Raw genomic sequence first — 18614 nt, 5'->3', positions numbered from 1 at the left:
GGCAGGGTCGTGTTTCAGAGGATGCATGGCTCTCGACCTTCACCTCTCCTGGGTCTGTACGGTAGTTGCAGCGATGGGACAAGACTGTAACTACCAATTGAATATCACAAAATTGAGGAGAAAAAGGGAGTATAAATAGAACAACAGCAAATTACCAGATCAACAACTACCTTGTTTGCAAGTGCAGCATCCAGAATTTCAGCCGCTTTCAGCACTAGTTGGAAGGATAGCACTGCTGCCTTGTAGAACGGGACAAGTCGCACCATCCGGCAAGTGCTCTTCAGAACACTGATGCAACTCAAGAGGATGGAGTCCACATACCCAGAATCTGCTAGCCTATAAACAAAAGCCACACATACAATAGCAGAATAATATAACACTCAAATGACTCACGCTCACAGATCTCAAATTCCAATACCTTTCCTTCTCCTCTTCAACTTTCTCCAGTACAAAGCACAGGATCTTTTGAGTAACCTGGAAGTTGAAATAATAATGTCACAAATGAATATTTAAAGATCCACCGCAATAGCACTACTCTTTAACTGAGTAATCTTATCAGACATTAATCATCCATACCTTACCTCTACATTTTGTTGTTGTGTTTTGATATCAGCATTCTCCCCATATTGTCGAAGCCTGTACAGCAGGCTCTGGATTATGTGTTCTGGAGGTATGCTCTTCAGGGTGGAGAATTCTGGAAGGTCCTCAGAGGCCACCAGGGACAGCCAGCTGGTCCAAACCAGAGGCATCTCTTTAGCCACAGAAATGTGATTCTGGATCAAAGTGAGCATCATCCTGCAAAGAGGAAAGTGTCATCAATGTTATGCATGTTTGAGGTCAATGTACTGTCAAGTATTTCTCCTGAGGAAAAGAAGAAATGTGAACTAACTGGAATAATAGTCTAATTGAACACATATATGCAGAGTTAGAAATAGTAATATTTTTGGTTAAATTTCACTCCACAATGATACAATTATTCACAATGCAGATTTTAAAAAGCACATTGTGGACCACTCAAATAGGGTTTTGAGACACTTTGAGGGACAATTGGACAAACCTTCTTTTGTCAGAAAAGCTTCTGATCCTCTCTCTGAAGTTGTTGTACTTAACATTTTCAAGCCCTGCCCAGTTCATCTCCTCTATAGTAGGACCAAGCCTGCCAGCGTCTGCTCCCGGCTGTATGAGAGTGTGCAGTAGAGGAATGAGCAGGGGAAGCTCTGAGACCAGCCTCTGTGAGCAGTAGTTGATCATACCAATCACAAGGCTGTGGAGACAAAGAAAGACAGATTAACAGATTTCACCCAACATATAAACAGGGTTGCTGTAATCAAACAACACAATATAAACATCGCATCTGAAACTCACTTTTGTGGAAAAGAGAAGACATTTCTAATTTCCTCTATGTTTCTGCTGTCAAGTGCAGTGTGTGAGGATACTACGTAGCATAGTTTTGCCCAGCCCTTCACCCCAAGATCTATCTGACAAGCTTGGCAGACTCTGAACAAAGACAAGCCAAACACTAGAGGGTTGTTGACAGTCTGGCTCTTCTGTGATGTTCCCTGGGACTCAGCATGCAACAGCTGCAGAAAATGCTCAGAAATCAACTCTGACACCTTTATTCCAAAAAAAGAGAAAAATTATGAAAACGTTGAATGTGTGGTATTGGATCTAATGGTCATACTGTTTTCTTGAAATGCCATTACAATATCATTACACACTGTAAATGTCCCACTCACCTTAACCAAAGGGGGATTGAAATATCCTGGGTAGACCACCTGTTGAACAGCTGAGGAGTAACTCCTCTGGAAATGACGCAAGAGCTGAGCAAACTGCACAGTGCTCTCCTGGTTGGGTGGATCCCATTTCTGTAAAATGTGGCCTAGTAGTAGATGGGCAGAGGCTTGCCAGGCATCAGCCATATCCTTTCCTTTTGATTGGAACACATCAAACCACCCTTGGAAGGACCACAATGACTCCAGCCGATGAATGGGACCCTCATAAAGGTGCAACTCTGGAAACAATGATGAATAATCAGTATCATACTCAATGTAACATACAAGGTAATCGTTAACTTCTAAAAATAGATTTTAAATGTTTTCCTCTTACCCTTTACTTGTGAATCATTTGGAATTTGAATATTCCTTGTGGCTATCTCCACAATCTCTTTCTGCCTTTGCTGCACCCGATATTGGTAAGTCAACATTTGTCCCCTGGGTATTGAGCTTTCCGGTACTGAGAGACTTGCTTCTATTAGATAGCCTTGCTGAGATAGACCTCTAAAGAATAAATTAAAAACTGATTTACAAACAATGATAATTATCACCATGTGCATTGTGTGGTTTATGTAGCCGATAAACAGTAAAATATTCTCATCAATCCAACATCACCAGTAAGGAGAAAAGTATTCATACTCACACGAAATGAGTCATTTCAAGTGCATGAGTTTCATCTTGATGATATAACAAGAGTGTGTCATATTCTTGGTTGAATCTGAACTTTTTGTTCAGCACAGCATAGACATGAAAGGTGAACATAGGAATCCCAGGAGGAGTCCTTACTGGGGACCGCTCTCTGATGAAGGCGAGAAAATAAAAGAAGACCGAAAATGTTGAGTGACTAGTTACAGTAATAAAGAAGTAATAACAGTATACTTGTGTGTCGCGTCATGTGTTGTTACTCATTGTACTCAGGTAATAACAGCATGCCATAAGCTTATTGCCAGCTTACCGACATCCTCTACTCTTGGAATCCTTTTTGCATTGATTTGAAGTCTGAGGACTCGACCTCTTCTGAGTCTTTGTTTTATCTTCCGCTGCAGCTTCTGCATAAGACTTGGTAGTTAATTTGACTCCCTGTTTTACCTGGCAGGCTGCGGGACTCCCTGAGCTTTCTCCTGAATGTTGTACCCCTTTCTCTGATTCGGGCTTACTCTTTACCTCTTCGGTAGAGTTTGGATTCTCCCTCTTAGGTGGTTCTGATGCTGCTCCTTTACTGCCTGCTCCATCGCTGTTCTGTGTTTGATCATTCATTGGCTGAGTGGTGTCAGCATGTTCATCTGTCATTGGCTGAGTGGAATCAGAGGGTTCTGTCTGTGTCTTCTGTGTGTTCTGAACAACTTTAGGGGTCTGAGTTGCCCGGTTCTTGCCTTTAGGTTTATTTGTTTGAGTCTGGACGTGAACTCTCTTAGCATCCTTGACATGTGTTTGTTTTGTATCATTAGTCTGATGCATGGACTGGTCCTGTTGTTGACTGGTTTCAGCTTGGTGGTCTTGGTCTTGGTTGTGTTCTTGTGTCTGTGTTTCCAAGGTTTGACACACCTGGTTGGTTTGGGTCTCCATCTGCCCTTTTTCCAGTGTACTCTGAGTCTGAGGATCCTTGTCAGCTTGATTTTTCATTCCTTTATTTTTTCTTCTATTACCTCTCCTTGTCTTCTTCTTCATATCCTGATCTCTTCTGGGGGACTTTGTTTGGTCCTGTTGATAACAAAAAAAGTCAGCAATGACAATAAATGTCAGTTTCTCTTTTAAATCAGGACAATATGTAGTTACCCAAATTGTTTCATTAGTTTTATTGTTAATGATTGTACAATGAAAGACATAGGCACACGGGTTCCCGTGTGGCTCAGTTGGTAGAGAACGGCGCTTGCAACGGCAGGTTTTTTTAACCGTTATTTTACCAGGTAGGTTGACTGAGAACACTTCATTTACAGCAACGACCTGGGGAATAGTTACAGGGGATGAATGAGACAATTGTAAGTTGGGGGTGATTAGGTGACCATAATGGTATGAAGGACAGCTTGGGAATTTAGCCAGGATACCGGGGTTAACACCCCTACTCTTACGATAAGTGCCATGGGATCTTTAATGACCTCAGAGAGTCAGGACACCCGTTTAACATCCCATTCGAAAGACAGCACCCTACACAGGGCAGTGCCCTGGGGCATTGGGATATTTTGCTTCTACACCTGTATTGCTTGCTATTTGGGGTTTTAGGCTGGGTTTCTGTACAGCACTTTGAGATATCAGCTGATGTACGAAGGGCTATATAAATACATTTGATTTGATTTGAATTTTTAGACCAGAGGAAAGAGTGCCTCCTTCTGACCCTCCAACACCACTCCAGCAGCATCTGGTCTCCCATCCAGGGACTGACAAGGACCAACCCTGCTTAGCTTCAGAAGCAAGCCAGCAGTGGAATGCAGGGTGGTATGCTGCTGGCTGTGGGTTTGATTCCCACGGGGGACCAGTACAGGAAAAAGTACAGAAATGTATCCACTCACTACTGTAAGTTGCTCTGGATAAGAGCGTCTGCTAAATTATGTAAATGTGAAAATTAAAGATGGTTGGTGGTCATGTGTCACCTGCTGTCCCTCTGTCTTGGGTCTCTTAGTGACAGTGTCCTTCTCAGCAGTTACCTCCATGTTGTGCCGATGTTTCCCTGTTGGCACCCCAGGGCACTGCTGGGACAAGGACCCATGATCTCCTTGGGGACTACTGTCACCTGAACCAAGCTCCATCTGCAGAGCTGCTGGCCAGCCCACCAGGCCGGGATATATTGCTCTGTATGTTGTGTATCCTCTCTGGTAGGTTTGGACGTTAAAGACACTCTCTTAATCTCTCACTACAGATGGAGAATAATACAAATGAAATGTTCTAATGGAAGCAATATCTAACTATTTCAGAAAGAAACTTACTATGTTTAGACATTTTAGGGAACATGCAAAACAGCAACAACTGCGCTGCCGTTGCTGCCAAGCCCCATATATAGCTGCAGTAAAATTACTTCCTCAATCAGTCGCCAAGTTTCTGTTTCCTCGATTTCTCTGTTTGACTCTCATCTCCCAGTTATGAGTATGGGAGTTCTTTCCTAAGAAATTGTTTGCTTACTTATTTAAAATGTCATTAAAAATATTGCATTTCCCTCTAAAGACTTACTAGATACATGCGTATTTAACTTGTCAACAAATTTACCGTCTCATTATAGACAAAAACATTTTTTGTCTATAAAAACAATATTTCTAATAAACGGTAACATCACAGCCTATAACAAGAAAAAGCTGTGAGAAAACAGGCGGCACTTCCTTACCTGACAAATGTGTTCTCTGCTACAATACTATTCAGACATCTGTCCGTTGCAGCAATACAACCACTAAAGTAAGATACATTTGCCAATACCTTCTAACGCTCACCTGCCAAAATTCATAAACTCCACCCTTTACCTAACTCGAGGGATCGTAGCGAAACATCTTACATGTATAACTGGACATGTGAACGTAAAGTTATCTTCATTTAAAGCGGGTAGGTCAGTGTATGACAGTCCCTTAAGTTTTGCCTTTCAGTTTCATTTCTTACCAACTGAGCCTGTGTTGTTTCCAAACTAGAAACCTAAACATATTCACAGTCACGCCCACTATGATTTACACGCATTCATTTTAAAGCGCCTTTTCTGTAAATGTTTGTCATTATTTAACATTCATTCAACCGTAACTAAACCAAAATACCTTTATTATGTCTGCAATAAGCAGCGGATCTAGGATATGCTTGGCACCCCTAATACATGTAGGCCTAAGCCTATTTTCAGGTAAAATGCCGATTCCAGATCTGTGCCTAGGGGTAACTTCATCCTTTGAAGAAAAGCTCAATAGGTTAAAGATTTATATAATTTACAGATCAAAAGAAATTATATCAATAATATCATTCATATGCAGATGTGAAACTGTGATGATAGGCCAATACAATAGTACAATTAGACAATAATCTGATAAAAACAACACCTGATAAATGACTGTACTGTAAAATATCAAATTATCAATCAAGCCCTAACAGGAAACCCTATTGAAGCAAGGCACAAACTTGTAATTGGATACACTGTGGCGCCACCTATCGACAAAGAGGTTATCAGATTCATCCACAGGTTAACATTCTCACCAACATTTTGTGTAAAAATGAGAAATAGCTAAATAATATTTACAACTTGTCTCCCACAATTTGAGATCATTGACGGAATGGGGAAAGCATTACATTTTTACTGTATAGCCAGCTCATTATTTTTATAATTCTTGAGTGCTTAGAGAGAAAGAGTGTCATTTTCACCACTGAGTTTAAGGTGGAGAGTGTATTTAAGTTTGTGGTCACAGTCCAATCCCTTAGACCTGGGCACCATCAGCAGGTATCTTGACTCTCCGGACCACCACCCGGTTCCTGCGTCCCTGTGGTCTAGTACCAGTGCTGGTACCGGTTCCGTCTCCAGTTCCGGTCAGCATGGTGCTCTGGTTCTCCTCGTCTGGTGTCAGTGGGCGGGGCTCTACTCTTCTCTGGGAAGGGCTTCTTCCTGCCCTCACGTCGTCCACGAACGCCTCGACGCCCTCAAACTTGGTGGTCAGCTCCCCCAGGCGCTCCTTCAGGGCATTGAATTCCTTGTAGAGGTCTCCTAAGGCATCCGATAGAGGAGGGATCCTGGAGGAAGGGAGTGATAGGGTGAGGGGGAAAAAGTGTAATGAGGAGGCTGCGGGAGTCCATTACAGTTCAAAAACAAGTTCTATGTTATAAAGTCTTATTGTGTCTGTTATAACAAAGGGATCTGACTAACAAAGACTAAAGCTAAAAGGTACATTTCCAAAGTAATGGGCTTTGTAATAGATACAGTGAAGTATCTTACCTTTATATTTATCAAATCATACAGTATGTTATTTTTCTGAGCTTACCAATGAACTTCTGATCTAAATACCTACTAAACATATCTACAACGGATTCTACCCACCTCCCGTAGTCAGGCAGCACAGTGCTGTGGTCGTTGAGGAGAAGGTCTTTGACTTGGGTCATGATGGCAAACTTCCAGTTGTCCAACACCAGGGTGAGGTTGGCACATACTCTAGTGTTTACCTTCTCTGCTGCAATGGCATGAACAGGGAAGAGGGTAGTCATTTGGTTAATGTTTCTTGATAGTGTTTTGTACTTAGTTCTACTTCTAACAATTCTTCAAAATCCCTGTGCTGATTTCTGGCTACCCTGTCCGTATCATGTCTGAAGAATACATTAGCAACAAAGGAATGCAATAATAACAGAGAAAGCAAATTGTGACTGCTGAGGATGACTCACATGTTCAGAGGGGCCAACCAGAATGTGTACCGTAATTGCTCTGTTTTTACTGTATCTATATACTGTATGTGGATTGTGAGGAAATTCTTCATCTATATATCTTGTCTGTATATTCTGTTTATTGTGGTCAGCACCATTTGAACAAATTCCTGGTACCTGTAAATGTACTTGAAAATGTGAATAAAGGTGATTCTGATTCTGAAATGAAAACAGACCAGGCAGCCACTCACCCTCTGTCCTGTAGTCCCATTCTGAGTTCTGTTCAGTTCTCCTCCTCTTCTGCGCTGCACAAAGAGCCACCAGGCACAGCAAAGCCACTGTAGTCCTCATCCTCAAGTCAGAATAAGACATATCATACATTACACCTGAACTGATATAATTATGACAGTTTAACTTGCTCTGCAGACATCCATTCTATCGTCTTACACTAAATGTGTAATAACCTGATTATTTTCTCACAGTATGTTTCACCAATTATTTTTTGGAGGGTTTGCTGAGAATACATAAGTAGACACAGACTATGTACCTGCTCGTACAAAAAAACTCTGTCCCGAATAAGTCACAGTGTTTGATAATAATCCCACAGCAGTGCAAGTTTGTAGAGCACCGATAGAGGGACCTGCTTATATACTTTTTGGCAGTCAGTATGTCCCCTCCCCCACACTGAGGTCTTGCCAAGAGAAGGGTGTCATCCATGTCTCCACCCCCCTAAGAAAAAACACACCCACATCATGCATCACTATTACGGTTGTCCATTTATCATAATGCTTATCCAGTATCTGTACCTTATTTTACATTACTTTCAGATCTACAGGAATGTGTAGGGACTGGGTTGGAATGAGTTATTAGAATTGTTTAACCCCAGCATTCTCTTCCTTTCTCTATCATACTTGACCCCATGTTGTGACCTCTATGGGAGAAGCATGTGACATAAATGGTCATTTATCACAAGAGAACTACAAATGGGGCATAACAGTAAGAGTGAGTGAGGGTCGTTATCCAGACAGTAGTGGAGGAGTACTCGTAGTAGCCAAGGTTACCTAAACTGGGTTCCCTGGGGGGTCTTAAGTGTAGTCCCATAAACCGGTACTTAAGTGTAGTACCATGTATAAATATCTCACGAGTGTTTGAAACTGAGTTAACCTCTTCTCTTCCTGCACATTCCATCTTGGCCTTCAGGGTAGCCGGGTAGCCTAGTGGTTAGAGCGTTGGACTAGTAACCGGAAGGTTGCAAGTTCAAACCCCCTTGAGCTGACAAGGTACAAATCTGGCATTCTGCCCCAGAACAGGCAGTTAACCCACTGTTCCTAGGCAGTCATTGAAAATAAGAATTTGTTCTTAACTGACTTGCCTGGTAAAATAAATGTGAGAGCACCCCTCTTCATGGACATTCCTGTTCAGTAGTGCAGACTAGTACTTCTTATTGGCCAAGTTCACGTTTGTCCGTGTTATTCCATGATGAATGCGATCCTGCCTGTGCTACATCTGCTTCCCACCTGGGTCCTGTTGAGACTAGTATCTCCATCTGCACAAAGACGATAACCCTCACCTATAAATGACTGCTTCATAACACGCCAGCAGGAAAGATAGAGTACATTGTGTCACAGACTAGTGGATTTAATTGGAAGCAGGGACATTACACTTCCTTATGTTTTCTTCATGGCTATTTTATCATATCAATACGTTATCTTGACTTTATGGCTAAAATTATATCAATTTTAAAATATGCATTTGAAAACAAAGTAAAAGTAGTACACTGAACAAAAATATAAATGCAACGTGTAAAGTATTGGTCCCATGTTTCATGAGCTGAAAAAATACAAAAATATCAGACATTTTCCTTATACACAAAAATCTTTATTTCTCTCCAATTTCAAGCACTTATTTACATACCTGTTAGTGAGCATTTCTCATTTGCCAAGATAATCCATCCATTTGACAGGTGTGGCATATCAAGAAACTGATTAAACAGCATGATCATTACACAGGTGCTTCTTGCGCACACTAAAATGTGCAGTTTTGTCACACAACACTATGCCACAGATGTCCCAAGTTGAGGGAGTGTGCCTAGTGACTTGTTTGGGTGAGTGGTTTGCTGATGTCAACGTTGTGAACAGAGTGCCCCATGGTGGCAGTGGTGTTATGGCATGAGCTGGTATAAGCTAGACGACCACAATTTTATTTTATCGATGACAATTTGTGAATGCAGAGATACCGTGACAAGATCCTAAGGCCCATTGTCATGCCATTAATTCACTGCCATCACCTCATGTTTCAGCATAATGCATGGCCCCATGTCTCAAGGATCTATACACAATTCCCAGAAGCTGAAAAACAGGGACCAGTTGAGAACAAAATAACACAAATCAGAAAAACACCAATTTGTAGACTTCAAAAGAATGAGGAAAGAGTTAATTTTTTATTTAACTAGGCAAGTCAGTTAAGAATAAATTCTTATTTACAATGACTGCCTAGGAACAGTGGGTTAACTGCCTTGTTCAGGGGAAGAACAACAAATGTTTACCTTGTTAGCTCGGGGACTCAATCTTGAAACCTTTCGGTTACAATTCCAACGTTCTAACCAATGGGCCAATTGTGCGCCGCCCTATGGGACTCCCAATCACAGCTGGATATGACACAGCCTGGATTCGAACCAGGGAATGCAGTGCCTTAGATCGCTGCGCCACTCAGGAGCGATGGTGGAGGTCCTGCTTCAAAAAGCACACAGTGCTTCAGAGTACACATGCATTCTGAGGCCACGCACCATATGGCCTTTTAAATAGGCCCCAACCTTAACCACTTCCCTAAGAGGGCAAAATCAGCTGTAAAGTACAGTTATGAAGAAACCATATCAGGCTTATCAGGCGAAACAAAATAAAACACTGCTCCATTGATAGGAATTCTTTTTTATTGTTTTACTGGTATTTTTGATATTGAAAATTTAAATCCAGGTGTACAGTATCATAGAACTTTCTTTCAGGGTCCAATTCTTCAGCTCTGAGCGGGAAGTTGGTACTTTTGTAGCTCTGGTCCAGGGCATTACGTGCGGCTTCATCAGCAAGCCATATGTAAGCCCCTGGACCAGAGCTAGGACATGTGTTATGTACTGTGCATCAATCCGTTAGCATGGCATCTTCAGATCTTCTCACAGAGGGAAAGGGATAGAAACAGGCAAAATAACCTTAAAGCATTCTCAAATTAATCTACAAACTAAAAAATATATACTCACGTCAATGAAAATTACTTCTAAGCTCTTATAAAAAAATCTTTATAAATAGCATCATTTGAAAGCTATGACCGCCCCCCTCTTCTTTTTAACTTAAAAATGACAATTTCCTGATAGCAGCCCCAAAATGGATGAAAAATTCAAGTAACAGGCCCTACCTCTTGGGACACTCGCTACGTATTTTGAATAAAGCCCCTCTTCAGGAAATACTTGAAGGCTGGAAAAAGTTGAGGTATCTGTTGGACTAAATCTGACTTCTACAATGTCAAATTAGAGTAAAATCAAACCAAAAAAGAAAATCAAACCAATGACTTATTTGAATGCCATCAAAATAGCAGTGTAAAGGTTTGAGCGCTTTATTTCAAGCATATAAAGCTGAATCCCTTGAATCAGCGATATATGTGAAGTAACACACAACCCCCCCAGTGTTGACAGAGCTCTTGTGGAATAAGTGCTCGTGTGGAAGGTCAATGATACCCGCTAACCCATTCATATTCTTATTATAGACATTATAGTGTACCTGGATCACTGTAATCTGCATCTCAAAAAGGGGGCATGAGAAGGGGAAACATTCCCTACTGAATTGATTGTGCGGTGGACATCAGTTATTTGACATCAAATTACTACCGAAGGAATGAGTTCAGTTTTACAGCTTTTAGTGGAGGGAAATATTGGTTCTATGTAAAAGAAGCACACACACCCAGAGCTCAACACTGCCTGCCTTCTCCCCCCTTCTTGGCAATCTCTTTTTCCCCTCACCATCTTTCTTCCTCTCCATCCCAGGTGCACAGCACATTGGCCTGCTGGAAGGCATGGACCATTAAGGTATCTTTCTCTCCCACTATGTTGACCTGTGACCTATGGAGTCTTTGAAGGCAGAGTGATGGAGATCCATAGGGGGCCCGTCAGAGAAGATATTACCCATTCTCTACGCCCTGGCCCCTCTGGACTGGCGCCAGTCGAAAGAGGACAAGAGGCCAGAAAAAGCTACGGCGAGAAAGAGGGAGATACTGGGTTAACTACCTACACTGTAACCTACACTGTAAGTAAGCATCTCAAGGCTGCCATCAAAACAGGCATGGTCTACTATACAGTATAAGCTTCAACTGGAGATATAACAAATACTGAGCATGTACGCCAGTTCTAATTCAAATGAGAAATATAACCCAAAAGGCCATCTCCCAAACTTACTCCTGAGGGCATGGCATCAACCAAGGGGAAAAGCCTAAGCAACCGAGAACAAACATCACTCCTGCAACAGAAAACACTAAAAGGAAGTTAGATTTATGAGACTGTGTATGATAGATAAACTTAACGTCTCTAAGCTTGGGCCAATGAAGAGATCTTATAGATAGACCGTCACTGTCTGATAACTGTCAACTGTAAGGGAGGATGAGTTCTACAAGAACTGTAGCATCTGACGGCACAAAACTGACCCAAACTGATCCACAACTCCAGATATATACTGTAGCTACAATCAGGAATTAAATGTAATTAAATAAACAGCATCAATCATTCCTCAAATAATGTATATTATTTACAGAATTTCCAGAATAAGTCATAACAGCAAGAGGGGATGGGCACTGGTCGGTGTGAGTGGGATATAACATCCAAATTCTAGAGTCTTTCTTTTGCCGTTGTCCTGAAGCACAGACATGTTTTGGGGAGCCAGGTCATGGAAGAATTATCAGGGGCCATAGGGAGAAATAGGGAAGAAGACTTGATGCCAAAGTGCTTTTACCTAAACATGTCCCAGCCAGTCTCAGTCAGAGGCCACGGCGGAGAGAGAGAAAGAGAGAGGATTGAGAGCACACAGTCAACCTTTGTTACATAATTTCATTTGCTGTAAACTAGTGCCTTCATTTCGCGCTTATCATTCCTTAGCAGTCTGAGATGGGAGGGACTGAGGGCCAGGGGGAGGGGCCAAGAGGAGGAGACATCCAATCCCGGTGCAATGATGTCATTGGTGCGTAAGGAAGCGGGGAGGTGGGCAGGGCTGGACATAGGGTAGTAAAGGAAGGGATTGAGAAGCAGGGCAGGGGGCCACAGGAGGGATTGGGTTTAACCCCTCGGCAGGCTGCACATCTCACAGAGCTCTGTGCCTGGTTGGTTCATGAAGGTGCAGTGGAGGCAGGACCACATGGCTGACGAGGAAGCTGGGGTAGAGGGACCCCCACCCATGGCACCAAACTCCTGAGGGCCCGATGGCTGCCCACCCTCCGTGCCTGAGGAGAGAAGAGAGAGTGGTCAGGGGTAAGGGAAAACAGAATGGTGACTCTTACCAGTGATTACTTTTCAGACTTATTTTTGTATGAAGGAATGATACATGTAATGAGCTGATTCCAAATTCGTCTTTGTGGTCAGTAAAGGTTTACTGAAATTAATGCAAGACAAGTTCAACTCATCCATCACTTTAAAATCCAATCCATCTCTTCTCAACAGCTATAGAAATGTAATAATTTCAACTAAGACATGTCAGCGCCCTCCTTGATGGCCAGTGGTACTTACTGCACAGCTGCTCGATGGTGGCCCACTGCTCAGACTTCTTCCAAGTCTGAGCCAGCTCCTCGTCTTTTGTCTTCACCGCGTCCAGCAGCAGACCAATGCTGTCCTATGAACAGATCATTATAACTCTGTTATACAACATACAGCGCACATTCAGAAAGTATTCACACCCCTAGACTTTTTCCACATTTCGTTATGTTAACCTGAATTTAAAATGTATTACAATACCCCATAACGTCAGTGGAAATATGTTTTTAGAAATGTTTTCAAATTAATAACAAATGAAAACGTCAATAAGTATTCAACCCCTTTGTTATGACAAGCCTAAAGTTCAGGAGAAATATTAGCTTAACAAGTCACAAGTTGCATGGACTCACTGTGATATCTTGCTCTTATTTCTCTTCCTGAGTATCCCATTGATCAAATGAGGTGCCATTTCTTTGATAAAATCCATTTTTATAGCCTAAATCTAAACATTTTGTAAACTATTTGTGCAGTGAATTCCATTTCTATCAATTTTTTTACCGAGCATTCGGCGTGATTCGCCCCTGTAAACAATCGTTTACATAGTCATGGTGGGTGTCAGTGCATTCCTCTGTTTGTTTGCAACAGTCAAACCCCGTTGTTTTTTTTCGGGGAGAATTGACCGAAGTGAGCTGATTTGAAGACAACGATAAATGACTACTTGACACACCAATAATTTTAGCGAAGCTTCATTGATTGACTATAGTTCTGCCCAATGACCACTGATCTTGAAATCTAGCTGGGTAGATAGCCAATGAGCTGAGGTAAACGCCAATATGTAATGGTTTGGGGTTGGACCACAATTCCTTTGTTGTAATCGCACGCGCAGGGAACTCCATTTTCGGCTTGACGTTCAGAGGGGTTGCTGTAAAATGCTTTTTACAGCAACCTGTATTTCGGAAAGTTGTAGTTTCAACGATTTCATTGAAGATATCCTGGCGAATACTTCATGTAAAGCGAAGTCAAACTCTAAAGTAAAAGTGAGACAGATTTTTTGTTTGAGGAATCTTGGAGTGTTATCATTCAAACGAACTGAGGAGCTGTTTCTGCAAGGACAGGACGTACTTCTGGACGGGTAAGTGCTAATGCCGTTTTATGAAATATAAAAAAATATATATATTATATATAGAAATGCAATGAAATGTGTAGTTTGTTTGGGGGTGTGTGTGTGTGTGAGGGAACAGTCACTAAGGTGTTCCATTCAACTCCGGCCATTATTATTGTTTTTTGTGTGTGTGTGTGTGTATATATATATATATATATATATATACATACATACAACAATAATGGCCGGAGTTGAATGGAACACCTTAGTGACTGTCCCCTCCGCTCTATACAATCAATACATATCTATTTATTTTATGTGATGATAAAAGGCTCATACAATACAAATATTTTTTAAATGTTTTCTTTCACAGTGATAGCGACTCCGACTGGGAGGCCCCGGTGCCAAGCTGCCCGCTCTACCTGTGCCCCCCCAGTGGTGTTCATATGCCACAGTTCATTACTGCAGGCATGACTGTGCCTCAGAGCCAAAAGGGCACAGCATGGAGGCGTCGTTGTGTTCTGTGTCGCATGAAATGCACCACTTGTTCAGTTTGCCTCTGCTTTACATCAGAAAGAGACTGCTATGGGACAAGGCACAGGCAGCAAAATATTATGACGAGGACTTCCAAGTACTGTTTTTTTTTAACTATTTATTTTCTAATATTTTTTAAAACATTTTTTGTGTGTGTGTGTGTTAGAATTGCTTTTTGATATGTTGTATATAGTTATTTGCACTGCTGTATATAGTTATAGGTCATTTCACCAATTCGGCCACTTGGGCAACTTGTGTGGGACACCTGGGTGACTTCATGCTAAATGTCATGTAGCTCACCCTTTCCTGAAGTTATCATTCTGAAACTGTGCACACCTACAGTTGCCCTCTTGTGTTATCCATCAAAATGATATCCAGCATCCTATCTGACTGTGTGGCTATTCTAGTACATGTGAAAGATGATACTACAACAATAAAAAACAGAAAACGCATGCTCTTTCTTTCTCTTTTCTTCCACCAGATCTACTGTGTTATATTCTCCTACATTCAATTAACATTTCCACAAATTTCAGAATGTTTCCATTCAAATGATACCAAGAATATGCATATCCTTGCCTCTGGGGCTGAGCTACAGGCAGTTAGATTTGGGTATGTCTTCAGGTGGAAATTGAGAACAAAGGGTTGAAGCCATAACAGGTTTTAAACAAATCTAAATATATTTTGAGATTCTTCAAAGTAGCCACCCGTTGCATTGATGACAGCTTTGCACACTCTTGGCATTCTCTCAACCAACTTCACCTGGAATGCTTTTTCCAACAGTCTTGAAGGAGTTCCTACATAAACTGAGCACTTGTTGAATGCTTTTCCTTCCCGCTGTGGTACAACTCATGCCAAACCATCTCAAATAGGTTAAGGTCGGGTGATTGTGGAGGCCAGGTCATCTGATGGAGCACTCCATCACTCTCCTTCTTGGTCAAATAGCCCTTACACAGCCTGTAGGTGTGTTGGGTCATTCTCCTGTTGAAAAACAAATGATAGTCCCACTAAGCACAAACCAGTTGGGATGGTGTATCACTGCAGAATGCTGTGCTAACCATGCTGATTAAGTGTGCATTGAATTCTAAATAAATCAGTGTCACCAGCAAAGCACCCCACACCATCACCTCCATGCTTCACGGTGGGAACCACACATGCAAAGATCATCCATTCACCTACCCTGCGTCACAGACACAGCGGTTAGAATCAAATTTGGACTCAGACCAAAGACATATTTCCACCGGTCTAAATGTCCATTGCTCATGTTTCTTGGTCTCTTCTTATTGGGGTCCTTTAGTAGTTATTTCTTTGCAGCAATTTGACCATGAAGACCTGATTCACGCAATCTCCTCTGAACAGTTGACATTGAGATGTGTCTGTTACTTGAACTCTGACGAATTTATTTGGGCTGCAATCTGAGGTGGTGCTAATCTAATTCATTTATCCTTGGCAGCAGAGGCAACTCCGTGTCTTCCTTTCCTGTGGCGGTCCTCATGAGAGCCAGCTTTATCATAGCGCTTGATCGTTTATAAGACGGCACTTGAAAAAACTTTAAAAGTTCTTGAACTTTTCCAGATTGACAGACCTTCAGGTCTCAAAGTAATGGACTGAATTTCTATTTTCTTATTTGAGCTGTTCTTGCCATAATATGGACTAGGCATTTTACCAAATAGGGCTATCTTCTGTATACCACCCCTACATTGTCACAACATAACTAATTAGCTCAAACGCATCAAGGAAAGAAATTCCACATATGACCTGTTAATAAGGCACAGCTGCTAATTGAAATGCATTCCTGGTGACTACCTCATGAAGCTAGTTGAAAGAATGCCAAGAGTGTGCAAAGCTGTCATCAAGGCAAAGGGTGGCTACTTTGAAGAATCTCAAATATATGTCAGTTTGTTTAACAATTTTTTGGTTACTGCATGATTCCATGCGTGTTACTTCCTAGTTTTGATGTCTTCGCTATTATTCTACATTATAGAAAATAGTAAAAATAAAGAAAAATCCTGGAATGAGCAGGTGTCCAAACTCTTGACTGGTACTGTATGTCAAGACTTGGAAATGGCTGTCAAGGAATGATCAACAACCAACTTGACAGAGCTTGAAGAATATTAAAAAGAACAATGTGCAAATATTGTAAAATCCAGGTGTGCAAAATTCTTAAGTGACTTACCCAGAAAGACTGCCAAAGGTGATTCAAACATGTATTGACTCAGGGGTGTGAAAACTTACATGTTAGATATTTCTGTATTTAATTTTCTATAAATTAGCAAAAAATGTAACACTTGTTTTCACTTTGTCATTAGGGGGTATTGTGAGTAGATGGGTGATAAAAAAAAATATTTCATCCAATCTGAATTTAGGCTGTAACAACAAAATGTGGAATAAGTCTAGGGATATGAATACTTTGGAAGGCACTGTATTTTAAAGTGAGTAAAAGTATGTGAATGCCTGCTCGTTGAACATTTCATTCCAAAATCATGGGCATTCAAATTAAGCTGGTCCCCCTTCGCTGCTAAAACATCCTCCACTCTTCTGGGAAGGCTTTCCAATAGATGTTGGAACGTTGCTGCGGGGACTTGCTCTATGGACCTCACTTTGTGCACGAGGGCATTGTCATGCTGAAACAGGATAAGGCCATCCCCAAACTTTTGCCATAAAGTTGGAAGCACAGAATCGCCTAGAATGTCAGTGTATGCTGTAGCATTAAGATTTCCCTTCACTGGACATAAGGGGCCTAGCCTGAACCATAAAAAAACCCAGCCTCACACTATTATTCTTCCTCCACCAAAATGTACCATTGGCACTCTGCATTGGGGCAGGTAGCGTTCTTCTGGCATTCACTAAACCCAGATTCATCCGTCAGACTGCCAGATGGTGAAGCGTTATTATGTAAAGCGTGTAATGTATTTAACCGCCATCAAAGACATTCTCAGGAAAAACATCCTGACGACTACGACACTAATCACTTCCACATTGGACAAACGTGGTGAAAATCTGAACCTTATGTAGCGTGACAACAAACCAAAACATTGTGCTTGAACGTGTTTGGTGTGTGCGCGAATCTGTATGATGTGTGGAAAAGAGTGTGTGTGGCATTACAGTACTTACTCTGAGAGGCATGACCTCGTTGGTGACCAGAAAGATGAGTAGGTGAAAATCCGACACAATGTCCAGGAATACAGTGGAGGTGCACTGGGACAGGTACGTAGCTAAACTGTGGAAGTCCTGTTACACACACAGAAAGGGGAAAACATAGAATATGATCGAGAGTAATCATTTCCTATAACCCCCCCATAGCCCAGGGACTCTAAACATGAGCATTCATTTTCATTGGCAGAGTTACATGTGATCAGGTCAGGTTGAAACATAGCAGAAATTATGGCTGTTGCCAAAGAGGGTTATAGGGTCAGGGGGGAAATGACAGAGCCTTCTGAAAGCTCTGAGAGAGAGAAGTATGTAGGTCACTATTTGGCTACTGAAGCAAAATAAATATAACATTTTATTTGTTACTGTGGGTGTGTTATTGAGCAAGTCTCTCCCAGGATGTGTCTGTTCTCTATGGGGAAGCGTTGTGTGGAGCAGAATGGTGTGCGTGTGATAATGATTACCTGTGTCTCTCCCAGGATGTCTCTGTTCTCAATGGGGAAGCGTTGTGTGGAGCAGAAGGTGTACTGGGGGTCCTTGGGGAACGTGGTGGTTATCTGGATGGAGATGGAAGGAAGGAGAGCGAAGAAGAAGAGTTGACTGACTGGAAACAAGTTAGATCTTTGAGAGCACGCGCCTTCCCTCTGACATCAGTGAGATGTAGAGCCAAGAAAACAGATGTCAATATGAAAACAGAATACAAGAAGGAATTAAGTGCTCTCAGATGGTAATAAATATTTGGCAAGTTATCTAGTTCTCTTTATTTTATCTGGCTCATCATTGGCTAGCACCACCCCAGGGTGAGGTGGTAGATGTATGGCTGCATGGCATGGAGATGCCAACATTTTATGACATTATTGTGGAAAGAGGAAGACATCATTCTGACATCATTGGGCAAAGTTTCGGTTTGACCATTTAGTTGTTCGTAAACACACACAGCAACCAAAATGTTCTGAAAACAACATGTGTATATGAACTTGCTAGTTGGAAGGCATGGGGAATGTAAATGGAATAATATTGATTGACAGAGGCTTAT

The 18614-nt window shown here is 41.7% G+C and overlaps 2 protein-coding genes across 8 annotated transcripts in view; both read right to left on the bottom strand.

Annotated features, from left to right (window-relative positions):
* The window catches only part of rnf213b (ring finger protein 213b), a 79830-nt gene extending 74477 nt beyond the window's left edge, over positions 1–5353 (bottom strand). Inside the window, exons 1-11 of one of the 6 annotated variants that reach the window (XM_065012687.1) lie at positions 5086–5353; positions 4361–4620; positions 2728–3473; positions 2416–2571; positions 2107–2276; positions 1737–2011; positions 1366–1613; positions 1058–1264; positions 582–795; positions 419–474; positions 171–336 (exon numbers count right to left, since the gene is read on the bottom strand). In XM_065012687.1, coding sequence (XP_064868759.1) covers positions 171–336; positions 419–474; positions 582–795; positions 1058–1264; positions 1366–1613; positions 1737–2011; positions 2107–2276; positions 2416–2571; positions 2728–3473; positions 4361–4516 — 2394 coding nt within the window. In that variant the 5' untranslated portion in view covers positions 4517–4620; positions 5086–5353. The remainder of the gene's footprint in view (positions 1–170; positions 337–418; positions 475–581; positions 796–1057; positions 1265–1365; positions 1614–1736; positions 2012–2106; positions 2277–2415; positions 2572–2727; positions 3474–4360; positions 4621–5085) is intronic. The other 5 variants (XM_065012686.1, XM_065012682.1, XM_065012684.1 and 2 more) reach the window with 5 other exon arrangements.
* A 4634-nt stretch (positions 5354–9987) lies between these two features.
* Positions 9988–18614, bottom strand: part of nploc4 (NPL4 homolog, ubiquitin recognition factor) — a 38982-nt gene continuing 30355 nt past the window's right edge. Inside the window, exons 14-17 of one of the 2 annotated variants that reach the window (XM_029640107.2) lie at positions 18043–18135; positions 17543–17659; positions 12832–12934; positions 9988–12548 (exon numbers count right to left, since the gene is read on the bottom strand). In XM_029640107.2, coding sequence (XP_029495967.2) covers positions 12385–12548; positions 12832–12934; positions 17543–17659; positions 18043–18135 — 477 coding nt within the window. In that variant the 3' untranslated portion in view covers positions 9988–12384. Of the gene's footprint in view, positions 12549–12831; positions 12935–14431; positions 15410–17542; positions 17660–18042; positions 18136–18614 lie in introns of those variants that run through there. The other variant, XM_065012681.1, reaches the window with a different exon arrangement.

The sequence above is a fragment of the Oncorhynchus nerka genome, linkage group LG28 (assembly GCF_034236695.1).
Source record: "Oncorhynchus nerka isolate Pitt River linkage group LG28, Oner_Uvic_2.0, whole genome shotgun sequence".
Taxonomy (NCBI): domain Eukaryota; kingdom Metazoa; phylum Chordata; class Actinopteri; order Salmoniformes; family Salmonidae; genus Oncorhynchus; species Oncorhynchus nerka.
The sequence above is the reverse complement of the archived record's forward strand: the minus strand, read 5'-3'. Positions and strand labels throughout refer to the sequence as shown.